Below are 27,847 nucleotides of genomic sequence, written 5' to 3' on the forward strand. Positions count from 1 at the left end.
TAAACCTGCTTTGCATCACAATGTAGGCATCAAGCACCGCCGAAGCCTAATGATGAAAAGCTCCATGGTGGAAATAGAAGGACAGATATAAATTATCCCAGCAAGTATGTGCTGGGCGCCTGGGAATGGATTTCCTTAATTGGTGCATTTGTTCCAATTACTGCGAGCAATCAACAGTTCTCACAAATGGGGTCTACTTATTTCATTATATTCTGCTTAGATGCAATCACGGTCATTGGCATCACAGCCTTATTCATCTCCTCCCTGTCTAGAGATCGTCCTGTCTCCCTTCCTATTTAAAAACAAGTTCTCACTTTGTTAATCTTTGCTACTGCTGTTTTTAATACCACATTGTACTTAAACTCTTAGATGTTCTATCTGCATATGTATTTGAGCCAAGGTAATAAACAGATTTTCTTATAATATAAATCATGAAGTCCCTCTCAGCTATGGAACTGAGTTGCAAGGTGTTTCAATTATTTTGGAAGCAGAGGCATGGTTGTTAAAGACCCAAGTTACAGTAATGCATTACTTGTAATCAGATTGCTTTTTTGAGTAACTTATTACAGTGTGGTATTACTTTTTTAAAATGTAATATTAAGAAGTAATCAGATTACTTTTCAGGGCCAAAAGTAACAGATAACTTGTCATTGCTTGACCGGGAAATTGTGCAATCAACAGTTGGCAAGTTATAAGTAATATAGTATTTCTATAAGAAAGTAAATCAGTAATCAGATTACTTTTTGGAGCCAGTAATCAGTAATCAATATTATATTACTTTTTCAGATTATTATTACCATACTTTAGGATAGGTGACAATTTCTCTCCCTCAGGTAAGATGGGTCTTAGCTTCTTTTGGAATATAGTTGTGTTGTCTTCAGTACAGAAGCCCTTACCAAACAAGCTCTTACTATTAGCCCTCTATTATAAGTTTGTCAGATCTTCGACTCACAACAGGAAGCTGCAACTTTGATTAACCAGAAAATATCAGAGATGTTATATAAACCACACTACAGATGGCAAGTGTTTCACAGTTTTTTTCTAAACCATCTATTTATTTACTAGTGCCAAACTGCAGCTGCTCCCAAATCAAACAAAACGCGTTTGTTCAATCACAGAGGTTACAAATGAGAACAAACGAACAAGCAGACAAAATAAAAAGTGAGTCAGCAGGCCTGATCCTTAGCTCAAATACACGGACGAATTAATCTTGTTCACTTATGTGTTTTCCGATCCCAGTGTTATTTCATCAACACAATTATAGGGATTATTCTTCATCGCCAGTGTTTGTCATCAATGCACAGGGTGCTAGGATCCAGCCCATCATCTAAATGAATCCACGATAGGCGCTAGATCACTAAATCAAGGAGCTCTACACATGCTGGACTCATAAGCATATTTTCTCTTTTGTTAGACACAATATTTTATAATTACCCTGAGCTGCAGTTCCAACAATAACTCACTCCCAGAATCAGATTGCCCTCTGGTTTTGTGTGCAGCCCAGGCCAGCTACCGCTCATCAAAGCAGGAGGGAGGCCTGCTCAGCAGACAGGGGTTTAGAGCTGACACACAAAAACAAACACAGCGCAGTGACACCTCAAATTGCACAAATCTGTATCTTCCATTCATTCTGAAGGAGAAAACAAATGGTTTGATCTGTATACAGAGAAACTAACCCCATGTTCCCCTCTGAAAAAGAAACATTGAAAAGGAGCAAGCCTAACTGTAATGATATCCCAGAGGAAGATGCTTCTGTAAGGCTGGTAACTCTTTAAGTTCATGCCAGGGTTCTCCTTTTGTAATTGAATATGATTCCGAAAATTGAAAAATGCGAGGCATGTCATTGCTCGTGTTGGTAATATGAGATGAGGTTAAAAGCTCTATAACCACGAATGCAGATGAGCCCAGCAGTGTGCAAGGACACCACCCTGCACCCTGTTACACATAAGATTTTAGTAAAAATGCTACTATTTTAATGCTGCAGATATTTGGCAGTCCCAGTTACAGGTTGGGGGATGTTTGTTTTTTTTGTCATTTCATGCATCACAAATCCAGATCCACTGGCATTTATAATGCTGTTTTATTTTGTTGTTGCTCCAGAGCTAATGATTTTTAAAAGGGTTATTGATTTTAAACAAAAGCATTAAAAGTGAATCACGACTTGCTGGTGAATATATTGCTACCTGCCATTGCCTTGGAGACAGAATTGCAGACTGTTTGCTTTATGAAACAACAACATACTTTGCAATGGATAAATGCCCATGTTACTTGTAATTGCTTTGGCAAAAACATGATGACTTGTCATAGCCATAACACTTTATTTAAACTAACTCGACTTGCAGACAGAACAAATATACACGATTATATTCCAATAGAAAACCGTGCACACAGAATAGACCTGCTGAAATAAATATCTGTACTTCAGCTTGTTTTACTGAATCCTGAAGCTTGCATCCTTGCTATCTTGCTTCCAGCTTTTCTTTTAATACTTAATGTCAAGCTTGTCTAGTAAAGTTCAGCTTCTGCAGCTACGAGTTGTTTCCACATTATTAATGTCGTCTTTCTGTGCTCATGTTCCTATACATGCTTACTTGTAAAGAATAGTCTGTAGCTTTTTGATTTTCCTCATTCACTGAATCGAGTGGGTTCTACTTTTGGTTGAGTGGACGTTGAAGACTGCAGTTCAATGTCATTTTTTTTTGTGATATCATCTATAGTTTTCTAATTTCATTTCTTGTCATGCTTACCATTTTTTGTATAACTCCTTCTGAAAAGACTCAACAATGCTGACTGTCTAAGGTGGCAATCAGCATTGCACAGGCTTCAGTGCACAACTGTGTTACCTCTGAGTTTCTGTGCACAGTGCAACACTAATATTCCTCTCCACCTCCACCTTTTTAGAAGCAGCCTGCAGCCCGATGTCTGCTGAAATAGTCATGGCAATGATGATATGATCTAAGCAGAATTAGAAAAGGATTCAGTACCATCAGCCAGCCAGCTTCCAGATCTAGCAGGCTTCTTTCAGACAGTAGATGTTCGCTGCTACATCACAGCATCAACTGTGAATCAAATTTAAAATCAATCCACGCAACCACTGGCTTTTTTCTTTTGACTTGCCTTAATACAATTTCAGTTCACATGTATTGGACAGCAAATACTAAACAAAGACACAATTGATCCAAATTAATTTTATTATCCACCAAAACCAGCCAATCAATACTTTTCACCAGCAAAAGCAACCAGACCATCCTCTACCCACCACTGCTGATCAGCCAATCACAGCCTGTCACACTTGACTGGAGCGCAGCATCTTTCAACAACAAACCGAGACATGGACAGTTCAGTGATATTGCTCCATTCAGATATCTGGCGCTGTCCAGATAAGCTATAAGCAGCTCTGACAAGTAAAGTTTTTTTTGTTTACTAAAGTTATTTGTTTTTTCTCTCATTATGTATGTGATCCTTTATGAAAACTTTCTAGACTATTTTCTTAAAACCTTTCTCAACAATACCTGAAATCATTACAGTTCAAGGTAAATTTACAGTTTAAAGTGTTGTTTTAAAGAAAGTGATAAGAAAATAATTTTCTAATAGCGATAATGCCCTCTGGATGAAGGCTGTACCGTGTGGCAGTTGACCTTGACTCATTAAGGCCTTTGCCTTCGGTTTGAGATGCATAACTCCAGTAGCGGTCAGCTACCACATGGTAGAGCACTATCACTTAAACAACTTTATAGAATTATACACACATAATAGTATATCAACAGGTCTTTTTTTCTTTTTCTTTTGTGCTGCTTATGAAAAACACAGGCCTAACATGTGATACCAATGCTGTGCAATGGGTCCATTTTAATAATCTAAACACTGGCAGATCTAAATAGTGCCACTCTTTAACTCTGTATTAATCCAGCTGTGGGTTTCCCCCTGGTGTGATATATAGAACTCTTACTAGCATTATATTATACAATAAACATACAGTGAAATGAGGTTTACAAAAAAAAATCTGTTTTATACATTTTAGTATGGTGGTATTAAGACAGTGTGTAAATTACATAGAGCCTTATTCATAAAACTTTAAGGTCTGTTCTAACAAATGTTTTACCTATGATTTTAACATGATTTCACTATCCTTTTGTTACACTTTGTTATGCTTTTACTATGGTAAACTTTATATACCAACACTTTCCTTAAAATACACCAGTGTAGCTTGACAGCTGTATTTTTCCAACTCAGCAGCGCCTCCTAGAGGTACTTACCTCAGCCACAGGCACTCCCTCTGGGGGGCGACAGTGCAACACAATCATCCCTTCAATAGGCACTTCACTGCCTTGAGGGTCTTGCTCAAAGTTCTTCCGCAGGTCTGCAAGGCAAGGCATAGAATTTATTTTATTGAAACTCAATATGGCAGTCACTCGCTACACACCCTCGCCACTTTAATAATATTTTTCATTGCTTCCTGTCACTAATAATCAGGCAAAAGTACCCTGGTTAAAAGAAAAAAAAAAACATTAGCGTCTGGTAGTGAATCGCGTCAGGAAGTCGAGGGCTCTATTATACACAAAAGGTCAACTACCAAGGTAACACCTGATTATCAGGGTTTTATTCTGATTAGAAACTGGTAGTTTGTTATATTTCTAATTTACAGATTTACATTTCCAATGTTTTGCTTTCTTTTCCAATTTACTTTTTTTGAATTATGTTACCCTGTCCTCATAAGTAAAAAGAATCTGGAAGGTTTCAATTGATTATTTAGATGATTCAGTAAAAGATACCAGTTAACAATGGAAAGGATTAGCATAGCCATTATCATTTTAGCAATACTTCTCAACATGAAAATGATAAAACCCAGGACTGGGTGCAGGACAAATAGAATCTTTCCCCAACATTGCTGTGGGTCACGAATGCCTCTGGGAAACATTGGCGGATACTCACAGGCGATGCGTACAGAGGCTTTGCGGCTCTTGGAGGTGCCCAGGTGGCTCCAGGCCACGCACAAGCACCAATAATCCTCAGGACCGTGGAAATCCTCTACCTGCTGCCGAGACACGTTGATCAGCACCTCCCGGATCTTCAGACCTGCAACAAGAACATGAGTTCTTAGCAAGGTGGCTGGGACTGAACATGTATCCATGACTTAATCTGTTCGGTTCTATCCCAAAGTTGTGTGAGTAGTATATTTTGTTAATGTTGAAAGCAATATTTTGGGGATAGGTATTGTACAGCTCCAAACATTTATGATAAGTAATGACTCTAACACAAGTCTTAAAAGTGCCTTAAATTAAATAGAAGCTGTGTTTATTTCTAGCTCAGGTTTTCTGAAATGATACAAACCCTTTCTATGTTAAAGTGACTTAATAGAAGCAGCTATGACACTAACTGTAGCAACGCAATTACAATGCACTCTGCATTTTTAAAATAGGACTACTCAAACCGCTTAGATAGTGTAACATATTGGGATTTTAGTCTTGAGCTCTTTCAATGAAACTCAAATACATCCTCATAAAAAATCCTCACGCTGGATAAAGTTTTACTTGAGATATGATTGACTTGCCTGTCAAGACTCAAGACCTGAAGTTTGATTAATATGATGCACATTAATCTAGCAGAAGGCATGGATATTGTTGCTGGAGCAACTCTCATTAAGTGATTAGGCTTGTGTTCTTTCCTATGTGACATGGCTCACAGCTGCATTTATATTATAACTGCTATCAGTGTTTGGTGATATTGGATTTTAGAATCTTTCCTCAATGGAATTCACAGACAGTAGAATAGCTACTAGAGCACTGTTATCACATTTAGCTGCTTTCAACCAAGACATCTTTGTTAATGATTTTCTGTGGTCTCCTTATATTCTTCTAGAATTTCTTAATGGTGTTGAAATGGTATCCCAATGGTACTTTCTGAATTGTTCATAAGTATATACTTTATTACACTTGACTATATATCTTATTACACACCAAGCGTTGAGATACTGTATCTAGCAGGAAATAACGTCTTCATTGTCCTGAGTGATTATTGTTCTTACCAGATTTCAGTTTGGAATCTATCTTACATTCTCAAATCAAACAACAGAATCATCAGGCAAACCTCAATGTTCCAAATCACATATTGTTGCTAAGCAGATGTGGAGCTTGATCTAAAGAAAGTGATCTCTGACTTCAATTGTTTAACTTTGCGGTCCTATGTCGGACCAGGTCCAACATTACAATTTTCCCTTTCCGGTCCAATGTCGGACCCTGTCCGACATCATCAAAAAGACGTCAAGCGCAGATCTTTTTCTCCAGAAACAGCCGAGAAAACTTTTCAATGGCCGAGTGAGACCGATAGGAGCCGAGAAAAGACGGAAATAAGGAGCGGATCTGAGCAATACACATAGACCCTGCACCACAGAGATAACACAGACAGAAACAAACAAGACAGCTGCTTCTGCATCCAGTGCTCAAAGAATATCAGTGAGCTTTTTTGAGATGTTATAGTAATAAAATAATGACTTGGATCGCATTATTGAGGAGTTTGGTGATAAAACAAGTGATCAGGAGATGATTTATCGGTATGCACGACTATGAAGAGGTATGTTAAAAATACAGCGAACAAGGAGTGGGGCGGGGCTGGTGATGCAGTACTGAGTGTCCTGTTGATATGCAGTGCCTTTTAAACCTGTTTTACAGTGAACTTTTAAACAGTGTGTGTAAAATAAACAGCGCGTGTGAAAATAAACTGGACCTGACGCGCCTGAGATGCACTGAATAAATGGATCGCTAAGGGTTCATTTAGGTTCAAACATACTTTATTTTCCATAATGGTCCTTGTTACATAAAATACGCCATGAATATTCATAGAGTCCTGCTGTTGTTTCACTCATAAGGGTATCCGCACACAACCCATTAGACCCCTTCAGATGCAGAGCATATCTAAGGGTATTCAGCTGTATACTATACTGCTTGAAATCCAGCTGTTTCTTTTGCATATTTTATATATATATATATATTATAAAAACCTGCTTGACTCCTTTGGGGGCTCCTGGTTTATTCAACAATCCTCCTTCGTGGGATAATTTCAGTACTCTGCATTCATGGTATGTCTTCTATTACCATGACAATTTTCCTCCTCTTTGAAGTGAGACTAAATGATGGTTCTGGAGGTGGACTGCGCGCCATCGCATATCCATTGCTTGGAAGATCTTCCACACTATATATATCTCCTTCGGCGATTATTGTGTGGCTGCTCAAAAGAAGATGGGCATCTGCAGCTGTGTAAACCCACTAGATGCGGACAAGTGGGTTTGGATTAGGGTTTATTCCAAAAGCAACATGTGTTGCAATGCATGAAAACAAGCTGCGTTTCAATGCTGTAAGCTTCCAACAGCTTGTATCTCTAAGACAGAGCTGCACTCGCAATATCTTCTTACAACAGTGCAAACAACTTCCATTTCCACAGGGTGGGCTTTTATTGCTGTTCCTGCCTGGCAGATCTGTTTATAATCCATGTTTATTGAGATGATTCCAAAAACACAGAGAAACCAACTTTATTTTCAGTTTTTGCCTTGAGCTGATTTATAGAGCGAGATAAATAGAAAAAGGTGAGTTTCTTATTTTCTCGTGTGGAAATCTCTTTGTAAAAGTTACTTGACAATAACACAAATAAAAATATCAATGTCTTACAAATAAAATACTGAAATCTATCCTGTTCTCAGCCTTTCTTTCCACAAAATATTGTATACAATGATTCAAGGATTTGTTACCATAGGAGGGCAAGCACAGCTACAAATGAACCATTGGTAAATACACCAGTGGTAAAATGTTCATGCTTGACATACCGCTGGTATCACAATGAATGAGTAGATAGTCATGCATTGCAGTACCATGGAATCACATTAGAACCAGGGTGCAACATATGTTATGTTGCCATTGCTGGTACTGTAATGAATTGGAATCTCATTCTATTGAATTGAATAGATAGGCAAGGACTGGACACGAACTGTAAACCATAAGCTTCAAAGACAAACATCTTACCAATAAACTAAAGAGCAAGCTCTGTAGTCGAGAGGTAAGTACATGTCTTCAACTGATATTAACTCATTAGCTGCTAGGAGGAGATTCATCACAGTACTCCAGTGCTATAGTTCTTCGACAGTATATCATCCCTATTATAATTGCCATGCTTTGCCATGCTTTCCTACTTTCCTGCGCGTTTACCATTGTGCCAGGTTTTGTAACTTTCTATGAAGGTTGAATGCATGAACAGGTGATAAGATTATTGTAGCTGACTTCAGCTCAAATATTTTGGCTTCAGCTGAGAGGAATAAAGGTTGTGTCTTAAAAACGAGTTCAGAAACAAACTAGCTGCTTTACATGACACCTTGCTGATGTAAACAAGTTAGCAAATCCAAGGTGACTCTTACCAAGAGCATTGCTACACAATTTTAATAAAAGGTGTTCCTTCGCTGCAGAGGGACCTCACTTATGTTTCTGTGTTATACTGTAACTATTCAAGTGGTTGTAGCTAATTCATGGGACAGAAGCAAGGGCTGTGAGGAGTAAGCTCTGGGACATGAAATAGGAATTATGTGCTTGCAAAGAAGGGGCCAGAGAGGAACACTGGCATAGATGAAAGCAAATTGTTAGTAAAGAATACAGGGTTTCCCCCTCGCTCAAGGAGACCCGCCTTCTTGGAGGTGAGACCGAAACGATTGGCCTCCAAGGCTGGGAGCATCAATGCTTCCCCCAAGGTTAACAATGATATAAAACGGAGATTTGAGAAAGAGTGCAGGGTTGCCCTCTCTGTGAGACCGAACCGATCGGCCTCCAGGCTGGGGGTATGTATGCTGGAACCTGGAATGATGAGAGATTGTTCAAATAGAATTGGCGGTGGGTCCGCTCTGGCTCTCAGAGAGCTTTCCTCTCGGAGGTCGAGGCTAGCTCGGCTGGGCCTAAGGTTGGGAAGTGAATGTCACTTGCCCCCAAAAGAGGACCCCCGGCTCCCCGCATTTGCGCCACCAATGCAAAAAAAAAAAGAGAGTTAGTAACGAAACATTTTAATTAGTGACAATCAATGCTGGATGATTTAAAAAAAAAAATTATAATGAAGGACTAATTTCGTCTCTCAGCGGAAAGAGAAAAAAAAACCCCCTTGTGGTAGAAAACCTCTGGTCCCGGTGGCGAGATGGCCCTTACTCCGGGCATGCTAGCAATATTCTGTTTGACGGAATAGATATAAAAGAGTATCTGATATCTGATAAGGTACTGGTTAATGTTTACTTTAGCTGCTGAGGTTGCTGCGCCAATACAAAGGAATGGGGGGGAGGGGGAGATTTGGATGTTCCTAGGGAGAGGTACAGCTTGTCTTTTGAGTGAATCAGTGAATGAGGAACGATAGAATGACTTCCCAGTTGAAGGAAGAAGGGGATACCTGATTTTGCTTGCAGGAGGTAGTGAAGGAGGACCAGCCAGTTGAGTAAGAGGAGCAGGTGGATAAAGCGAGAGCAGAGGGCATATAGTCCTGTGCGAAACAAGCAGATTGTGAAGGGAAGAATTTAGTTGAGTATCAGATTACTGAATAGAGAACAGTCAGGGGGAAAAAATGAGCTGAGAAAGAGCATTGGCAGAGTTAGTTATACCTGGAAGGTGATAGGCTTGCAAGATGAAATTATTGGTAACAGAAATCCAGATAAGCCGATGGATGCGGCTGGTCCAGAAGGATTGAATGAGGGAGTGAATGCATTCTAGTTCATCAGGGAGGAGGCATGCTTCGGAGTGGAGAGCATCCAAAGTTATTCCAAAAAATTCAAGAGAGTGGATGGAGCGATGGCAGTAACCATGTAGTCTTGAGCTGAAGCGAGGAGACTGGAAAGGGATGGATTTCATTGACAATCAGCGTGCTGAATGGAGGTACAGGCAGATAGGAAAGGTCAGCTGAGGGGATCAGATGACTGCTTGCAGAAGCCAGACCGGTTGGTTGCGTAGGGGGAGCAGGAACCAACTGCTTCCCCTGTTGACTGCTATTCATGGCAGCCAATTAAATACTTTGAAACTGAAGACACTGCTAACAGTAACATACTAAATGAAAGGCAAACAAACTGAGAACTTTTTTTTAAAGAAACTTCCTGCTGTTTCCAGGTGAGAAACCTGAGAAATTAAAACTAGGACTACAATCGTGATATGCTGATGAGGGATTCAGCTCAGTATAACTCGAGCTGGCAGGCAGTGAATAATTGCATGGTTTGTTCTAAAGGAGACAGAGTGCCGCTTTGCTAGTTCATCATTTGTCAGCTTTATTTGTTTTAAACAGGAGAAGCACAGACAGTCCCTATTAAACTAAACCCCCAGTTTAGTTTTTTTTCCAGCTGCCTTGCCAAGACCATTGACAGAGACTTCCACAGCGAATTGCAAACAAGGGGCCAAGCTGGCAGTGACAAACAGGCTTGTATCTCAAGCCCATGGAAAATGAATCTCAAAGACATCTCTCCTTCACACAACAGACCCTTGCTGGGAAAGAAATGCCAGACAATGCTCAGCTGTCTCTGTCTGTGCTTGGTTTTATAGTTAGAAGTAGATTTCTTAGTTTTCTGTGTATTTTTGAGAAGCGCACAAAATACAGTAATTAGTCACTCACCATTTGGAGTAAATGAGTTTGTTTGGAACCGAATCGGTTCTTTCTTTTGAAACAGGCAGATATATCCAGGTAAACAACAGGAAAGTGAATAAGCTGGATCGAAAACAGATCTATCAACTTTCAAATTCGACCCTTGCATATTAATGTAATTATTCAATTACATATTTATCTAAAAAAAAATGCCTGTGTCCCTCCTTATGGCACAACTTATTTCCAAAGGGGTTCAATCCCGTGGGTTCAATCCCAGGTGGTGGACAGTGCTGCTGTACCCTTGAGCAAGGTACTTTACCTAGATTGCTCCAGTAAAAACCCAACTGTATAAATGGGTCATTGTATGTAAAAATAATGTGATATCTTGTAACAATTGTAAGTTGCCCTGGATAAGGGCGTCCGCTATGAAATTAATTATAATAATAAGTTCCCCTAAGGTAAAATAGTTTGAGGTGAAGACTTGCAAACTACATTAAGTCACATCTTGGCATCAAAGCCGTTGCTGTCAGTCTAGCTTCTTTCAATAATTCATACATTTCTTGACAGTACAGTTTTTTGGGGAAACCGGGCCTTGACTTCCGTTTGAACGAGAAGGCTTAACAAGCATGGCAAAAAGTGACTGGAACAGTCTTGACAGGAATAGAGGCATTCTGGAGGCCCCTGGAGGAGAACCAGGCAGGACAAGTGTCACACCTGCAGGGATTGCATTGGAAGAGTTGCAGAGGTTTCTTCTGGATAAATGCACATATAAAAAGATAACTGGAAATGTCAGTAAAGAATAAAAAAGAGCACTGGCTGCAAACTACATAAAAAATGGAAGATTAAATAACAGCATTGGTGGATATTTTTTAAAGAGTAGATTATTTCAATATTAATCTTCCACACTCCTCCACACTGCTGCCCAGAACTTCCTGTGCTGCAGATTTTTATAAAAGTTCAGCAGTTTCAACATAAAAGATTGGCCAATATTTATAGTGGTGCAGGAACAAATATTTGAATATTACAACAAAAACACTGCATAACATGTGTTAAACCCCCATATTCAATCATATTATAAAATGTCTGACTATATCAGAAGGATGTTATGCAGAGGAAAACAATCCATAATTGAAGTCAAATAAATAAAACATTCTTCTATACAGAGGTTTTTCTTCTTTGTCTGATTGGTCATTTGATGGTGTACCGGGTACCAGAGAGACTGTAAAACAGTACAAAGGGTACGTTTTTCAGAGAATTCAAAATTAAAGGCTTTTTGGAAGAATATTAAAATATAAAAAAGCGAAGTGTGTCCCCACACTAATATTCGAAATACAATACAACCCATTCCGGATGATTTCATAAACAGGTAAAGATGGTTAAAATGTGTACTTTATGTTCCCATCGTCTTTGCTTGTGCTTTCTGTAGATGAGGCTGTGCTACACACACTATATATATACACTGAGTGTACAAAATATTAGGAACACCTGCTCTTTCCATGAAATAGACTGACGAGGTGAATCCAGGTGAAAGCTATGATCCCTTATTGATGTAACCTGTTAAATCCATCTCAATCAGTGTAGATGAAGAGGAGACAGGTTAAAGAAGGATTTTTAAGCCTTGACACAGTTGAGACATGGATTGTGTATGTGTGCCATTTAGAGGGTAAATGGGCAAGACAAAAGATTTAAGTGCCTTTGAACGGGGTATGGTAGTAGGTGCCAGGCGTGCCGGTTTGAGTGTGTCAAGAACTGCAACGCTGCTGGGTTTTTCATGCTCAACAGTTTCCCGTGTGTATCAAGGATGGTCCACCACCCAAAGGACATCCAGCCAACGGCAGGCCAGTGGTCGAAAACGGCTCATTGGTGAAAGAGGCCAAAGGAGGCTGACACGAATTGTGCAGAGCAACAGACAACATTGGTGCCGAAAGACCCATAAAACAATGCACAACTCGTCGTACCTTGACATGAATGGGGTATGGCAGCCGACGACCTAACAGAGTTCCACTTCTTTCAGCAAAACACAAGAAACTGCGATTGCAGTGGGCTAAGGAATGAAAACACTGGACACTGGAGGACTGGAAAAACATTGCCTGGTCTGATGAATCCTGGTTCCTGCTGTTTCACGCTGATGGGAGGACTAGGGTATGGAGAAAACCACATGAGTACATGCATCCATCATGCCGCGTGTCAACATTGCAGGCTGGTGGTGGTGGTGTGATGGTGTGGTGTGTGTTTTCATGGCACACATTGGCCCCCTTGATAAAAGTGGAGCAACGTTTGAATGCCACAGGATATCTGAACATCATTGCCGATCAGGAGCATCCCTTCATGGCAGCAGTGTATCCATCTGCTAATGGATTTTTTAAGCAGGATAATGCCCCATGCCACAAGGCTAGGATTGTCCAGGAATGGTTCCACGAACATGACAGTGAATTTAGCTTACTGCAGTGGCCTGCCCAGTCACTAGATCTCAATCCAATTGAGCATCTGTGGGATGGGATGGAACGAGCTATTCGGAGTAGAGATCCACTACCAGCCAACTTGACACAACTGTGGGAAGCATTGGTGTCAACATGGGCCAGCATACCTGTGGAACGCTTTCAACACCTTGTAGAATCCATGCCCCAACGAATTGAGACTGTTCTGAGGGCAAAAGGGAGTGCAACTCAATATTAGGAAGGTGTTCCTAATGTTTTGTACACTCAGTGTATATATATATTGAAAAGAAAACATTTTATTTAGCAATTTAAAAATGCATTTTGGATTATATGTCTTGTGTAAAAGAATAGTTCCACTCTCTTGTGTGCAGATAGAGCAATGTGAAATATGATTGCCATTAGTTTCCCATTAAAATAGATCCCCTGCTATTTTATATGACAGTAGCTGATGTTAGAAGAGTTCTTTAATGTAAAAACGTGTGTTAATGGTACAAAACAACATGATCACATAAAGACAAGAATGCTTTAATGTAGGATGCTTTGAAGCCAGATGTTTTGAGCAGCGCTGTAAGTCGCCCTGGATAAGGGCGTCTGCTAAGAAATAAATAATAATAATAATAATATGTGACAGATGTACATCTATCAAGGGTGTTACTGAGTGTTGCTTCTCTCCTTTTTCTAATGGGGAATTTTGTATAACGGACAGCAATGCACATTGTGAATTTCTTTAAAGGCATTTTACAAAGAGGTCAATGTGGTGGTTACCTTTATTCTTATGTTGTACTGTCTGGTGACAGACTTTTCATATAATAATACACTGAAATAGTCTGCATGTGCCACATTTTAAAACGTTTACCCCAGTATTTCATGACTCCTGTTTTTTTAATGGAGAACTGAAATGTGACAAATTGAAACAGAGCTTGATAATTACGTTTTTAGGCCTTTGACAAGGGATCTCGTCCTTTACCTGTCTCTCATAAAAATATTGTTAAATAGAGGTTAAAACAGTGTGCAACCTAGACAAAAATAAGTGCAGTCCCTTTAAAAATCTTTATAGGATTTTGAGTGATGCAGAGAGACGCAGGCAATGGAAGATATTTTTCAATTTACGATAAAATGAAGAAGAAAGAATACACAATACACCATGTTATGTTGTTAATGTAGGTACTTGGCAAGCTGTTTCTTGTTTCCAGTGGTAACCCATTTAAAGGTCTCATTGCAGTATTCCTAATGAGGCAGTGTGTGCCTGTGTGCTGGCAAGCCTAACTTTGTTACATTTTACACAGCTGTTTTAATATTTTTATCCAAGTGTTCTGGGTCAATAAGCAACAAGGGGATGCTTCCAAAGGAATGTCACACTTATTTGTCCCCCTGATAAAGTCGATTCTTTGTTCATGGACAGATAGGCCTCTCTAAAAGCCAGATATTGACCTTTCTGAACAGGCCTGCACACTGACCTTTCAGAGCGGACACTTTAACTCTTGTGGGATCAGGTCCACTGTATCACCTATGTTCAGGGCTTTTATGTAGAAAACTTAAAAGGTCTTGCCATTGTTCCAGTACAGTTTGTGGTATTTTCTGACCCTTGTCTGTCTCCATACATTAACTATGAAGTGTTGGATGAATGCTAATCTGTCGTTTGGTCAGGGTCGGATCTCTATTTTAAAATTGATTAATTTATCATCTAGTGAGAAGTAATGTTAAAACTTTACAATGCATTAGTAAGACCTCACCTAGAATATTGTGTTCAGTTCTGGTCACCTCGTTACAAAAAGGATATTGCTGCTCTAGAAAGAGTGCAAAGAAGAGCAACCAGAATTATCCCGGGGTTTAAAAGGCATGTCATATGCAGACAGGCTAAAAGAATTGAATCTATTCAGTCTTGAACAAAGAAGACTACGTGGCGATCTGATTCAAACATTCAAAATCCTAAAAGGTATACACAATGTTGACCCAGGGGACTTTTTTGACCTGAAAAAAAGAAACAAGGACCAGGGGTCACAAATGGAGATTAGATAAAGGGGCATTCAGAACAGAAAATAGGAGGCACTTTTTTACACAGAGAATTGTGAGGGTCTGGAACCAACTCCCCAGTAATGTTGTTGAAGCTGACACCCTGGGATCCTTCAAGAAGCTGCTTGATGAAATTCTGGGATCAATAAGCTACTAACAACCAAACGAGCAAGATGGGCTGAATGGCCTCCTCTCGTTTGTAAACTTTCTTATTAATTTGCATTCAACCTGTCAGCTTCCATTTTCCAAATGCAGTTTAAGAAAAAACAACAAATAAACTCAACTGCTTTTTTAATCAATTTTGGCAAGTGTGGCAGCTAACACTGTAATCCATTTCATGGACAAGAAAGGAACCTGCTGCATATGTTGGTGTTGCATCACCTGTTCTAGGGCAGAAGGCAAAGAAGGAAGATTGCCTGTTGTTACAATAGCTAGAAACCGTCTTTCTTCCCCATGCAATTGGGTTGGACACAAACATAGCCTGAGCGCTGATGTGCACCTCCGCTAGCCTTGTTCTGTAACTTGGCTGGGATACAAAGCAGTTTCTCACAGCAGGCTGTTCGATTGTTGTTCAGCTTGGCAAGATATCCCATGCTTTTAATCCAAAAGGCAATAAATTTAAGCAAATTGCTTGGGAACAGAAGCCTTGGTCTATGCAGTACAATGACAGTGCTTCTTTCAGAAATGATCATTTTCCCGCCAGCACTCATGTAAACAGACAGGCAGCAGATCAGCAAGTGCTATTTTTATTTTCTTTGTTCTTTTGAGGTATTAGTTCTTTAATTTTGAAAACAGACCAACGTATTATTACTCTTCGTCGAAAAGCAAAGACAATATTGGTGCATGTGATGACGCATACTGTACTCTGAATACCAGGAACTGTTAGGGGACCTTCTAAAGAATTCTAGGACAACTTATCTACAACTTCAAAATGCTGAATTCTAAGGTAAACTATAAGAAAAGTCAAGTAGACACACGTTCCAACTAGTGTCTTCTTCAGTTCACTGAAGAAGGAACTAGCCAAAGGAACTACTTGACTTATTGCAGACTCCTCACATCGAATCATTGCCATCCTGTCTGCCCTACACCCTATCAAAGGATTAATGACTGATAAATTTAATTAAGGAATTAAAACCTGTAATCGATTCTGCCCGACATGAATGCCAATATATTAATGTTTGTTTCTTGCAAAAGATTTTGTAAAGCTTTGTCATTTAATTAATCAATAATGTTTGGATCCCTATTCATATTTCTGAGGCTAGAGATTAATCTAAGCAATCCTTTTTAAATGCTGCTCCTGTGAAACTGCTGGTAAAGCTCTGATCACAGTCTGGGCACAGTGTGGCAACAGGCTGCTATGATTTTGCAGCACATTTGTAGAAAGTGAAGTAGAGAATTATTTTAAGGAGCCTTGCACTTCATTACAGTGCATTCCGTTAGAATGGTAGAAGTCGAACATAGAACGACTTTCCCGGGTGGCAAAACTGGCAAAGGCGTATATGTGCATTCCCTCAGAGCGAGTGTTTTCCCACAGCTTAAACCAATAAACCATGCTTTCCTTTGCAAGCATTTCTAGGCACAACACACACTGTTGCTGGATCATTTTCGGATCCACACACAATGAAGCCAAACTCAGTGTAACTGTGGTCATATTTCCTTGATACAGGTTTGCTTTTATTTTGAGGTGGAGGGATTGGACTTGTACTTAGATCGCTAGTACTCCCTCGTTTTAAAAAAGTGACTGAAAGAGGGGTGAGGCGCGTTTTGCAGGAGTTTCAGTGACCAAGACAGCTCAACTTGCTGATGTTTCATGAGCAACGGTGTCTAAGGTGATGTCGGCATGGAACTCCGAGGGAATGACATCATCAGCAACGGGCAACAGAGGACGGAAGCGCATACTCCAGGATCGTGATATCCGTGCATTAATTCAAAGTGCAAGGCAAAACAGGCGAGCAACTGCAGATCAATTGACTGCAAATTTCAGCCTGGGGCGTGAGCAGCCAGTTCTCGGTCCGCCGAGAACTCCACAGAGCGGGATACCATAGTGGCCCAACGTCCTATTAAGTGACTTTACATTGGTGTTTCCATTATTTTGTCCATTACCTGTATGTTTATATTCTTGACGAAGAAAAGACAAGCCTTCATCTCGGTAGGTTTTGATAACTGGAGAAAGGTGACAGCGATTTTCCCAATCACGTAAGAAAACACGTGCCACAGGGACGCAACATCAGAACATTGTAAACATTTTAAATGGTATGCATAATTATGCTGAGATGGGAAGTAAAGCGAATACGTCCAAAGACCTGTAATTAAAAGTTTTAGGAATTACTGTTTGGTATTCTGCCCTAAACCAGCAGTTTGTCAGTCCCAATCTGTTGTGACAAATGATAACTTGTTAATCAGACTATTCTGCCTTTTATTGCAACTGTGTAAAGGGGTACTTGAGCTGAAACCTTCAGACACAAGGGGTACAGTTTTAAAAAAAGGTTGTAAATCAAGGCACTAGAATAATAAACATTGTTTTTTTCTGCCCAACTGAATTGCCCAAGGGCTTTTTTTATCAGTAGATATGCTCCTTCTGCCTGGTGGGCAATAAAGAGATTCCATTAGTGATTTTACAGCGGCGATGGAAAGCCATGGAGTAATCAATAAAACCTAATTTGGTGTAGATCTCTCAAGCTGATAATCTTCCTAATCCATAATACAATTCTGCTTACTATTATATGACCATGTACTCCCTGTAAATGATGGATTAATCAGCAGTTATGAAGAAACTCTTTCTAAGAACCTGATGCCAAGGTAGATTGCACAAAGAGCAACACTCTTAATATGAAAAATAAAAAAAAAACTCTTGAGTCTCCCAAATCATTTTTGGTTTATAGGTGCCTCAGATAACATGCAATAATGACCTAAACTTTTTAAAAAGTAACCCTGTACTAGAGACCTACATAGTGATTATGATTTTAGGTATTAAGCAATAAACATATACGTTTATAAGTTAATATGTCGAATGTAGGGTGTCTCTTATTGTTTAGTTTACTGTGCACCCCTGTCAATGTATAAAATATACCAGTAAGAAATACTGTATTTCTAACAACTCCTAGGGTTAGAGTGTTGCAGGGGGGTCAGTGATTACCCTCTGGCAAGGGTGGACAGTAATGAAGTAGAAATACTTCTTTACACTACTTAAGTATTTGTTTTCGGGATCTGTACTTTACTTAAGTACTTTATTTTTGGGATACTTGTACTTTTACTTAAGTACATTTGTTTAGAAAATATTGTACTTTTTACTCCACTACATTTCTCAGAAGTATCTCGCTACTTGTTCTTTCAGCACACTGACTCCTGCGCTGGCCAGGATTCTGATTGGGTAAAGCAGAGCTGCATGCGCCAAGTATCTGCTCGCTTTGATGACCTGGTACGGGGATGGCGCCCCTATGGCACGCGTGGCATGCAGTCAGCAGCTGTTTGCTAGTTGTTGTTTTTTTTTTGCCCCGCCCGCAATCAGAGCTGATTGGCACTTTAGAAAGCCAGTCAGTTTGGTTTGCAAGGACGGCCCCGCCCCCGAGTAATTAGCAGTGCTAACTGTAGCCATTATTATCTGAATGTTTCTATTCAGCTGTGGCTGTTTCATGCTGTTGTGCTGCACTCTGGGGCCAGGAGGAAGCAGATAAAAACAGTAAGTCTGTCTATATGTAATTGTGGTCAGCTATGGATGTGTCAGCGGGGTCTGGGGAGGAAGAACTTTGCTTACCGCTATCTCCTGTACTATTCATACTTCACACTCTGACACAATTTAGTTGGAGTCGGGGATCCTAAAAAATCCTGAATGACATAATCCAAGCGAAAATATATTCACTGTCACATACAGTACTTGTATCTCAGATGATGTTTGATGCTTTTTTTTTTTATGTAATCTTGACACTATGGGGGAAATGCAGGTGTCAAACTATGTTGAAAAAAAACTAATAGCCTATCCACAAATGTTCTCATATCAGAGGCATAATTTATTTTGAGACATTTGTTGTTGTTTTTTTGAGAATTTTTTACAACTTGCTTTTCCCACCACTGTATGAAGACAACCACAGCTATCCCCCCCCCAAAAAAAATAGCTACTATAATAGATACTGCTAGTTATTTTACAAAATGTAAAAACAGTAGATATGTTTAAGGAAGTAAATATATCACAGTTGAAAAAAATTAAGGTACACCAATAATGTTTGTGTGCAACTGCAAACAAAAAAACTGACAATATGGCCAGCGTTACCGATGCAGGGTTACCGATGCATTGCATTGTGATTGTGATTGTTTATTTTAATGTAGTTTAGCATTAAAATTCTCAACTGTGATGAAATGTAATTCATGCATTTCACTGTAGTGTAGCAATACTGCAATATTAAAACTTTGTTTTGTTGGTATGTGGTCAATAAAAACTTAATTATAAACACAAGGAATATAAATGTTGTTTTAAAAAGTTACCATATAACGTTTTACATCCCCTTAATCATTGGCATCTTTAGCACTTAGTGATATATATATATATATATATATATATATATATATATATATATATATATATGTAAATCTGACTTTGGGCACTCCAGCTAAAAAAGGTTTGCCATCCCTGACATAGTATGTTGATGCCCAACCAGAGACCGTTTTGATTTTTAAAATAACCAATCAACAAACACAACGAAACCCCCAACGAAGAAGAAGATACTGCTTTTGAGTAATTTGACTCATCTGTGTTGATTGTGGTCCCGCTTGTTTAGCTGCAGAGGATGCATTTAGTAGTTTAGAAGAGTAACGGGAATCTACAAGCAGTTTCAAAACAGGATTTCACATTTTTAACATTTGATCCTAGAATTGTTTCATGAATTGTGTTTTATTTATGGATAAAGGTTGTGACTAAAATTGAAATTCCTGAATTGAGATTTCAATGTATATTAGTACAGGTGTGTGTAAAATAGTAGAGCCCCCTGATAAATATACTTGGTGTGTAACTCAGGGTACCAGCAGATTTCCACGGGTAGAATTTAAGGGCGGCTACTTTTTACTTCTGATACTTGAGTACTTTTAAGATATGATGCTTTTGTACTTTCAGTCGTTTTCTAGAAGGATACTTTGACTTTTACTTAATTACATTTTTTTTTACAAGTAACAGTACTTCAAGTAACACGTTTGAATACTTTTTCCACACCTGCCCTCTGGTGTCCCAGTTGTACTTACAGAGTAGCTGTTTTATTATATGATATTTCAGACCTGCAGTTGCCATTTAAGTTCAATTTCAATGAGGTAAGATTTACTGTATGACAGGTTTAACCTACAATTTTCAAAATAGAAAATAAAATAAAAAATAAAAACAGTATAAACAATCAGAATAAAAAGTACAGTGTTTTTTCAATATACCTTATAAATCCTTAAAATAATAAAAAAAATGTAATAACTTGTTTTTCTCCACTACATTCTTCAAATTCAATTTTATTTTTTTATTAAGCTTGCGATGTAGAGACTTTAGAAGTTCCAACGCAGCAGAAATATATATATATATATATATATATATATATATATATATATATATATATATATATATATATATGCACTGTTCCATGTGCTCTAGTGTATCATTAATGTCACCTGAAGTAACGGCATTGTATAGCACAAAGTATAAACCCAGCCAACACACCTGTTCATCGTGACATGATGACAAACACAGTCCTGCTGTACAGACCTCATCTTGACCTCTTCAGTTAGTAGATGTCATTATCATTTCTCCTTCAGATTTCATAATTATGCTGTTGTGCTGTGAATTATATAGTTTGTATTCCTCTAGAATGAAGTTGCCTAGCAATGCCAATGTTTAAAGGGCACTGGGACTGAAATTGAAAGGATTTTGTGAAATAATGCGAATGTAATATAAATGATTTCCATTACACAAGAGTAGATGATAAAACTTCATGCTGATTTGAACTCGGCTCTCGCCAAGATAAGCACCAACTAAGACGTAGCTTTACAGTAAACTAATGTGATCCATAGGTGTCTCCATCCATTTGCGTTTCCTTCCATATGATGATGTAGATATCCTTCTGTCTGGTGTTGATGGCTGAAGTGTAATGCTGGCTCCAGGGATCAGCTTATTGCCTCCCTAGCGCATCAGAACACACAACAGCTGCGATGCTGGCTCCAGGGATCAACCACAGTTTATAGAGTTGGAGTGAAAAAAAAAAAAAAGAAGCCACTTCAGGTTAGAATGGACAGTTAGCTGGAATCAAAAAGAGGGTAGCATTTATCTTTCTTTTTTGTCTGCTTTCTGACTGTCATTGTGCACATGTCTTTTGAACCTTCTGTACAGAACCGGTCTAGTGTGGAGTTGTGGGATCCTACAAACCCACAGAAAATGTGTAGCCCCACAGCCTTTACGTATTAAACTTTATTACACAGTTTACAACTTGCTGAGATCTACTGGGCCTCATTTACGAAAAGGAGCTAAACTTTATGGGTCGCTATAATTGCAATTACTGTGCACGTTAATGATTTCCGTATTTAATATTGCAATTTTATACATTATCGCGCGAAATAGTGGGTATATTATGGTTCACACTAATTTTGATAATCAGAATGAATATGTGATTTGTATGGTAATGCATGATAATGTTTTTAAATGAGGCACCCTACTCTGAATAATAAGATAAGCTTCATTCACACCGTATTTACTTAAGGGTGATAATTTTAGCGCATGTATTAAAGTGATCATTTATCAGTGTGTATGGAGACCAGGCTTTAACCACTGATAGGAGCGCTTTTTCTGGCCTGAAAATTATGGACTTAATGCACTGGAGACTGGGTTGGGAATTTGCTGTGTTGGTGTGATGTATGTGTGCTGTTGTGTCACTCTCCCTCTTTCCTTGAGCAGCCTGTGTGTGAATGTGAGGGGATACCGATGGGCCAATGGGTGATGAGTGGGTGGAGTCAGCGTCTATCAAAAGCAGTGCTTCCTGCCAATTGAGGAAAGCTGAGTTTAGTATAAGAGAGAGTGAGAGAGAAAGAGATAAGAAAAGCATACGGAAAGATCCATTGAAACAAAAAGGAGTTAAATGAAAATAGCAGTTTTCACTGCTTTAACTGCACACCTATGTTTAGTTAGATTCACACGATCCCTGCCATTAAAAGCTGTAGCTACTCATATGTATAATACAACATGCCCTGCTAAAGCTCACAGGGAATTATATTACATTTCCAACACAGAGGACAGGTTTATAGGACATGAAAGTAGGCTTCTACCAGGTTACTGGCTTCCCCAATGTGATTGTACTCACATAGCACTGTCAACCCTATCCATGGAAACTGTGACAGTGCCGACAAGGAAGAAAAGTTGTCAATATTTCTCGAGTAAACAGAACAAACAGAAAAATATGCCATTGCACAACATGACTTTTATTGTATATGCATTAAAGAAGAAAGGAAAAAGGCTTTTTTCTATTTTTTTTTACATCACACAAGGAATAAAATTAAAAGGTAAGCAGTGCAGTTTCACTTTCCGTTGCCTCTGCCTGTCCTGCTGCCGAGTGCTGGGTCTGTCGATCACTCATTTCCGATCAATGTAAGCCACCTCCACCTTCACAATAAGCTACTGACCAAAAGATACACCTAGGCTGCTGGGGCTTCTGATATCATGGTGGTCACGGGTAAGTCTCTGACATTATCGTGCACATTAAATTATTGCTCACAATACATGTAGCGTGCACTGTATAGTATGTAAAATAGTGGCCCAATGTGCCTTATACACAAATAGAAAGTAGCTTTATATTACATCGTCTTCGTATTATTTAAGCGATAGAGCCCGTCGATGCAGGCTCTACCGTGCGGTAGATGACCGCGACTGGAGTTATGCGTCCCGAGCCGTTTGTAAAGCGCTTTGTGATGGTGATCCACTATGAAGGCGCTATATAAAATAAAGATTGACTGATTGATTGATATATATGTACATGTATTGCTGTTTTTCTGTAAACTTGTGTTCATCCGAACTTTCAGTCATATGAACAATTACTGTCTCCCAAGCTCTTCAGATGACTGGGCTTCTACTGTATTTGTATTTTTTTTTTATCATGTACAATATGATTTTTTTGTGCCCAATAGATACCCATTAGATACAATATGGTTTATTTTAAATCATACACTATTTATCTGAAAAATGGTTCAAAGCACATGTATTTTAACTCACATTGTAGCATTTACTTAATAGTAACAATAAAAAACATAAATGGATTTGAGTTTAATGTTCCTAATATGAATAGCTTTTAGAAAACAGATTTCACAATTTCACAGCAGAGCAATCACACAATAATGAACTTACTGATGTGGTGAAACTCTTTGCTGCTTGTAAGAGCTGCTTTGAATATCATCAAGGCTTTATAATACAATTAGGTCAAGACATCTGACAGAGTGATTCAGTTAAGCTACTCTGTCTCTTAAACACATTTCTTTGTTTGAGAATATTTTCCCAACATACTTTTCAACAGAAATTCCAGTTTTAAGAGTGTAAAGTAGGAAATACTTAACACATAAATGCGTTTGATGAAACATTTGTCTATTTAACTTAGCTTCTTAAAAGGTGTCAGTGTTTAGACAGGGCAATTTATTCAAATAGTCAAACAAAGTGTATGGTAAAAATAATAATGGCTATTAAAGATAATTTTTAATATAACTTTGTAGAATTTTGTTTTTACATTAAAGATATATCATAAACAAGTATTTTAGTAACACACATCCCCTGCCACATGGACAGTTTCTCCATGTGTTTCCAGATTCTGATGCCCTTACTAACTTGTGCTAAATGGTGTAAGCAAATCAATTGGATAAGAGGTTCTCCAGATCAGTTACATATAGGTGTTGTACACGTACCTACATAAAGGCAGACTTTTAGTTATCTGCATACGTTTCTATATTCTGATTCTCTCAATTACTTGCACTAAAGAATGTCCTTTATCCCTGGATAAGTGGTTCTGTAGATATATGGAAAGCTTTCAAGTGTGATATACGTATGTCCTGTGCTGTGCAGTATGTGTGGGCTGCTCTATTATATCACCTTATCCCGGGGATGAAGAAAAAACATTTTTTTCAGAAAATGTTATCTTTAAATGTATTAACTGATGCCTAGAGCATTGGCCAATACTTCAACTAATATATTTTAGTGTATCTAAGTTATATCCACCATAAGTGAATAAGAGTTACATTTATTGACTAATCATTATCATGGCTTTAACCAAATAATAAAACAAAAAAAAATTGAGGCAGAGCCAAAGCATAAAAGGAAATTTGGGAGCTTTCAGTACTTCTTGCATATCAGTAAATATTTATCTAAAATTTAGATGCTTGGTTTTGATTGCAGGTTACAGTTTAACCAAGCTCTACAAATTTCAAGATTTTAGGTTGGTTGTTGCTAAAATGTACACACAGGTATGTGAGAGCAAACTTGGGCAACTGGATGAAGCTTACTTCACTGACTGCCATACATCTGTATTCTGTATTCTACAGCAGTCAGGGATGCTGTGCAGCAGGCCTATTCAAAATTCATGCTTGAAATATTCAAAGATCCCCCAAAAATCTCTCACCCGTGATCCACATATTGGACCCCTCCTGATCTAGAAGCTCTTGGATGTTAAAGTCAGTACCTGTGCTCTCGTCCACACTCTCCTCTGAAACATGCTCATTCTGGTGCACCCACTCTCCGTTACACTTGAAGAAGATCTGCATGGCCGGCCTGGCGCGACATCGCAGGTGAATGGGATTGCTCTTGATGATGTAGGCGTCTTCTGGCTCCACCAGGAAGTGGGGGAGGGTCCCGGGGACAGACGGCATGGATTCCGGTAGGGCATCGCTACTTTCACTTCCTGTTGACGAGACAAAGGGAAAGAAGGCACTGTGTAAGAAAACACATCTTCAAAACTGAAGATACTAATATGCTATTAAAGAAACTATAGCAGAAGCATCAGCAGTAGTGGCAATCTAATTAAGGGACTGTACAATACAGTAGTCCTGATAGGAACAAAGTGATTGGACTATTTATAAATCAATAACATATCAGTAAATGCATAAGACTCTGATAACTGAACCGGCATGGTATTACTTTATGGATCTGCTATTGTACCAATGGATTACCAGTGTGAATTGTGTGCTCAAACTATTGTTATACCATTTGTTAAAATATGAAATAGTTTCACTGTGGTTACCATTACATCAATAGCAACTGCTACTATCACTCTTGTACAAAAACACTGAAGATGGTAACTCCAGCTGAGTAAAGCTGACACCTTTATGTATATTAGATGTAACTTAATGTTACACTATTGGGTTCACTGATATCTATAAAAAAAAAATACGAATACAAAATGATGTACAACGTACAACATATATTAAAGGCTTATCATCAGCTTCTCTTTCCGGTTAGGGAAACAGCTTTCAGCTAATGGATTCATATTCACTAATCTGTTCAGAGAATTAACGCATGGCTACTGCAAGATGACTTTTACATTCTCATTCAACGACGGCTGATGTGCAAAGCACTGCCACTTAATATGCACAGGAGTGGATGAATTGCAATTGTGATTACTGGAACCTGGGCACTGGATTTAGTTTGAAGGACTGCTGGATTGTTAGGTTCTTCTATTATCTTTTAAATGAGGCCCTTGGTGATGCTGCTGACAAGCGTACCCTGAAATGAGGCAGCATCGCCCCAGCGAAGTGTTACATGCATAAATCAAATCAAATAACCAGCAGCTGTTTGCTAGTGTAATATTTGGGATTTCCACTCGAATAACAGCTCAATCAGAGAAGGCATCGGCTAAAGAGTTGGATACTGTCAAACTTCTCCAGCCATGGTGTTTTTATTTAGAACCGTGTGATTGAAAAAGCTATTTGTTAACACACTGTTCTGTTCTCTTTGTTAGTTCTGGCCCTATTTCGTGCTGTGAAAAATAAATCTTTTTAAAACAATTGAAAGCCATAGCCTTTTGAATCTTAGGTGTGCAGATGTAATTTCTGTCCCCTTGGAAACTTTGTACTGCATTGAGATTTTCCATTCACTAACTTAGTGCTGTCGCAAATGCAAAGGAGTTGCACACCCCTGTTGGTCATCATAGAAGTCTTTTCAGAAGCAGCCCCCACAGCTGAAACTGAAACAGAATTTATATAAAACAGCAGGGCAGTCTGTTTGGTATGGGCCAACACAATCAACTGTCATACAAGCTCACTCATCAAGATTGTATTGATCACATGCAATACCCTATTCCAGCGGATACAGTCACCAATAAGAATACACATAGCCTAATAGAAATAAAGACTTCTTGAAGTAAAACTGGTCTAAACTGGTCGATTTCTAATGAAGACGGTTGTTTAAAAAAAAAAAAAAAAAAAAGAATTCCAAGAGCTGGATTTGATCCCTGTACCTCAGGAACCAGTTTCCCTCTGCAAATGCACTGACTGAGCTGCAAATAGCACATTGCATACTGTTATGCATCAGCCCCAGTTATGGACACGCACCGGTTTTTACAGGAAGAAATTGCATTATTGTCGTTTGTGTGCGTATCGGGTACCACCGAAATAGTATACGATACTCAAGTTGTGTAACTGCGAATTAAGTCAATGGCAACCAAATGGTTTCGACGTGTGTTGATTGTGAATTATTTCAGGAGTGTACAAAAGGTATAAGACTCACTTATACTTTTATACATTGTTTCGCTGCTTTTAGTTAGTTAATTTCCATATTTCCTTAGCACTGGGAAACTAAACTTCAGTATTGGTAGTTTCATACAATTTTACAACAGAACATTAGGTCAAGAGATTTGTTCAAGTTGAAAGGTCAGACAGAATTCAAGATTGTTATAGTAATAACAGTAATCAGATTTGAAAGTACTGTATCTCATTTAATTAGCCGAACCCTAATCAAAGCAGGCTTATTAGCAGATGTAACTGAGAAGCGTGAACATTGCAGGTTATTTGTCACACAGTAATGATATCTTTAAACCATGTTATTAAAATTGCTCAGTTAGGCTAAACCAAAATTGTTATTTTTCAGGAATGGAAGGCGGCTTTTGCGGAAGGACATATGTGGGAGAAGAGTACAATACTGCAAATCTTAAAGGAGTGATGCTTTAAAATCCATTGTATTCCCTTTTATTAGCAGTATTATCACTGGTTATGTTGAACATCTTTGGTTTGTACTCATAGTTTATGCAGAACACAACACTATTGATGAAAAGCGGTGGCTTCCTGGTACCTAATCATGTGTTGAAGTTCACTCCAATGGCGAAGCTGTAATTGGATCATGTGACCTGCAGCAAAGATACCAGCAGCTATAGCAATGTATTTATTTGCACATCCCGAAATATGTAAAGTTAAGAACCTAAAAATTCTCAGCCCAATAAAAGGGGGAGCAGTAATAACTATGGTATAAATAAATCTAATGGAAGAAACTGGATGTTAAATAATTGAATAGCACTCCTTTAAATCCAGCCTAAATGATTTTAAACTACTTGCATAGCCGCCTATGCCTGTTATATGAGATGTGTCATCACCTTCTTTGAAAAAAAAGAAAGAAAAAGAAAAGAGACTAAACTCTTGGGAACATCAAGTAATCTGAAATCTGTTTCTTTTTCCCATTGATTATAATTTGCAGCACTTTCACACAAATGCTTTTTGAACTGCTGGCTTATTCATCATTAGACTCCCAGCGGCTTCAAACACAAATTAACAGCACATTAATCACGGAAATGTCCCCGACAAAATCACTGCAAACTACAACTACAACAAAGTCCAAC

General features: G+C 38.6%; 1 protein-coding gene across 2 annotated transcripts in view; it reads right to left on the bottom strand.

Annotated features, from left to right (window-relative positions):
* The window catches only part of LOC117966096 (netrin receptor UNC5D-like), a 296,114-nt gene that overhangs the window by 82,302 nt on the left and 185,965 nt on the right, over nt 1-27,847 (bottom strand). For both annotated transcript variants that reach the window (XM_059008505.1, XM_059008504.1), the window contains exons 2-4: nt 24,704-24,922; nt 4,933-5,076; nt 4,257-4,360 (exon numbers count right to left, since the gene is read on the bottom strand). In XM_059008505.1, the coding sequence (XP_058864488.1) occupies nt 4,257-4,360; nt 4,933-5,076; nt 24,704-24,922 (467 nt within the window). The remainder of the gene's footprint in view (nt 1-4,256; nt 4,361-4,932; nt 5,077-24,703; nt 24,923-27,847) is intronic.

The sequence above is a fragment of the Acipenser ruthenus genome, chromosome 37, assembly GCF_902713425.1.
Source record: "Acipenser ruthenus chromosome 37, fAciRut3.2 maternal haplotype, whole genome shotgun sequence".
In the NCBI taxonomy this organism is placed as follows: Eukaryota; Metazoa; Chordata; class Actinopteri; order Acipenseriformes; family Acipenseridae; genus Acipenser; species Acipenser ruthenus.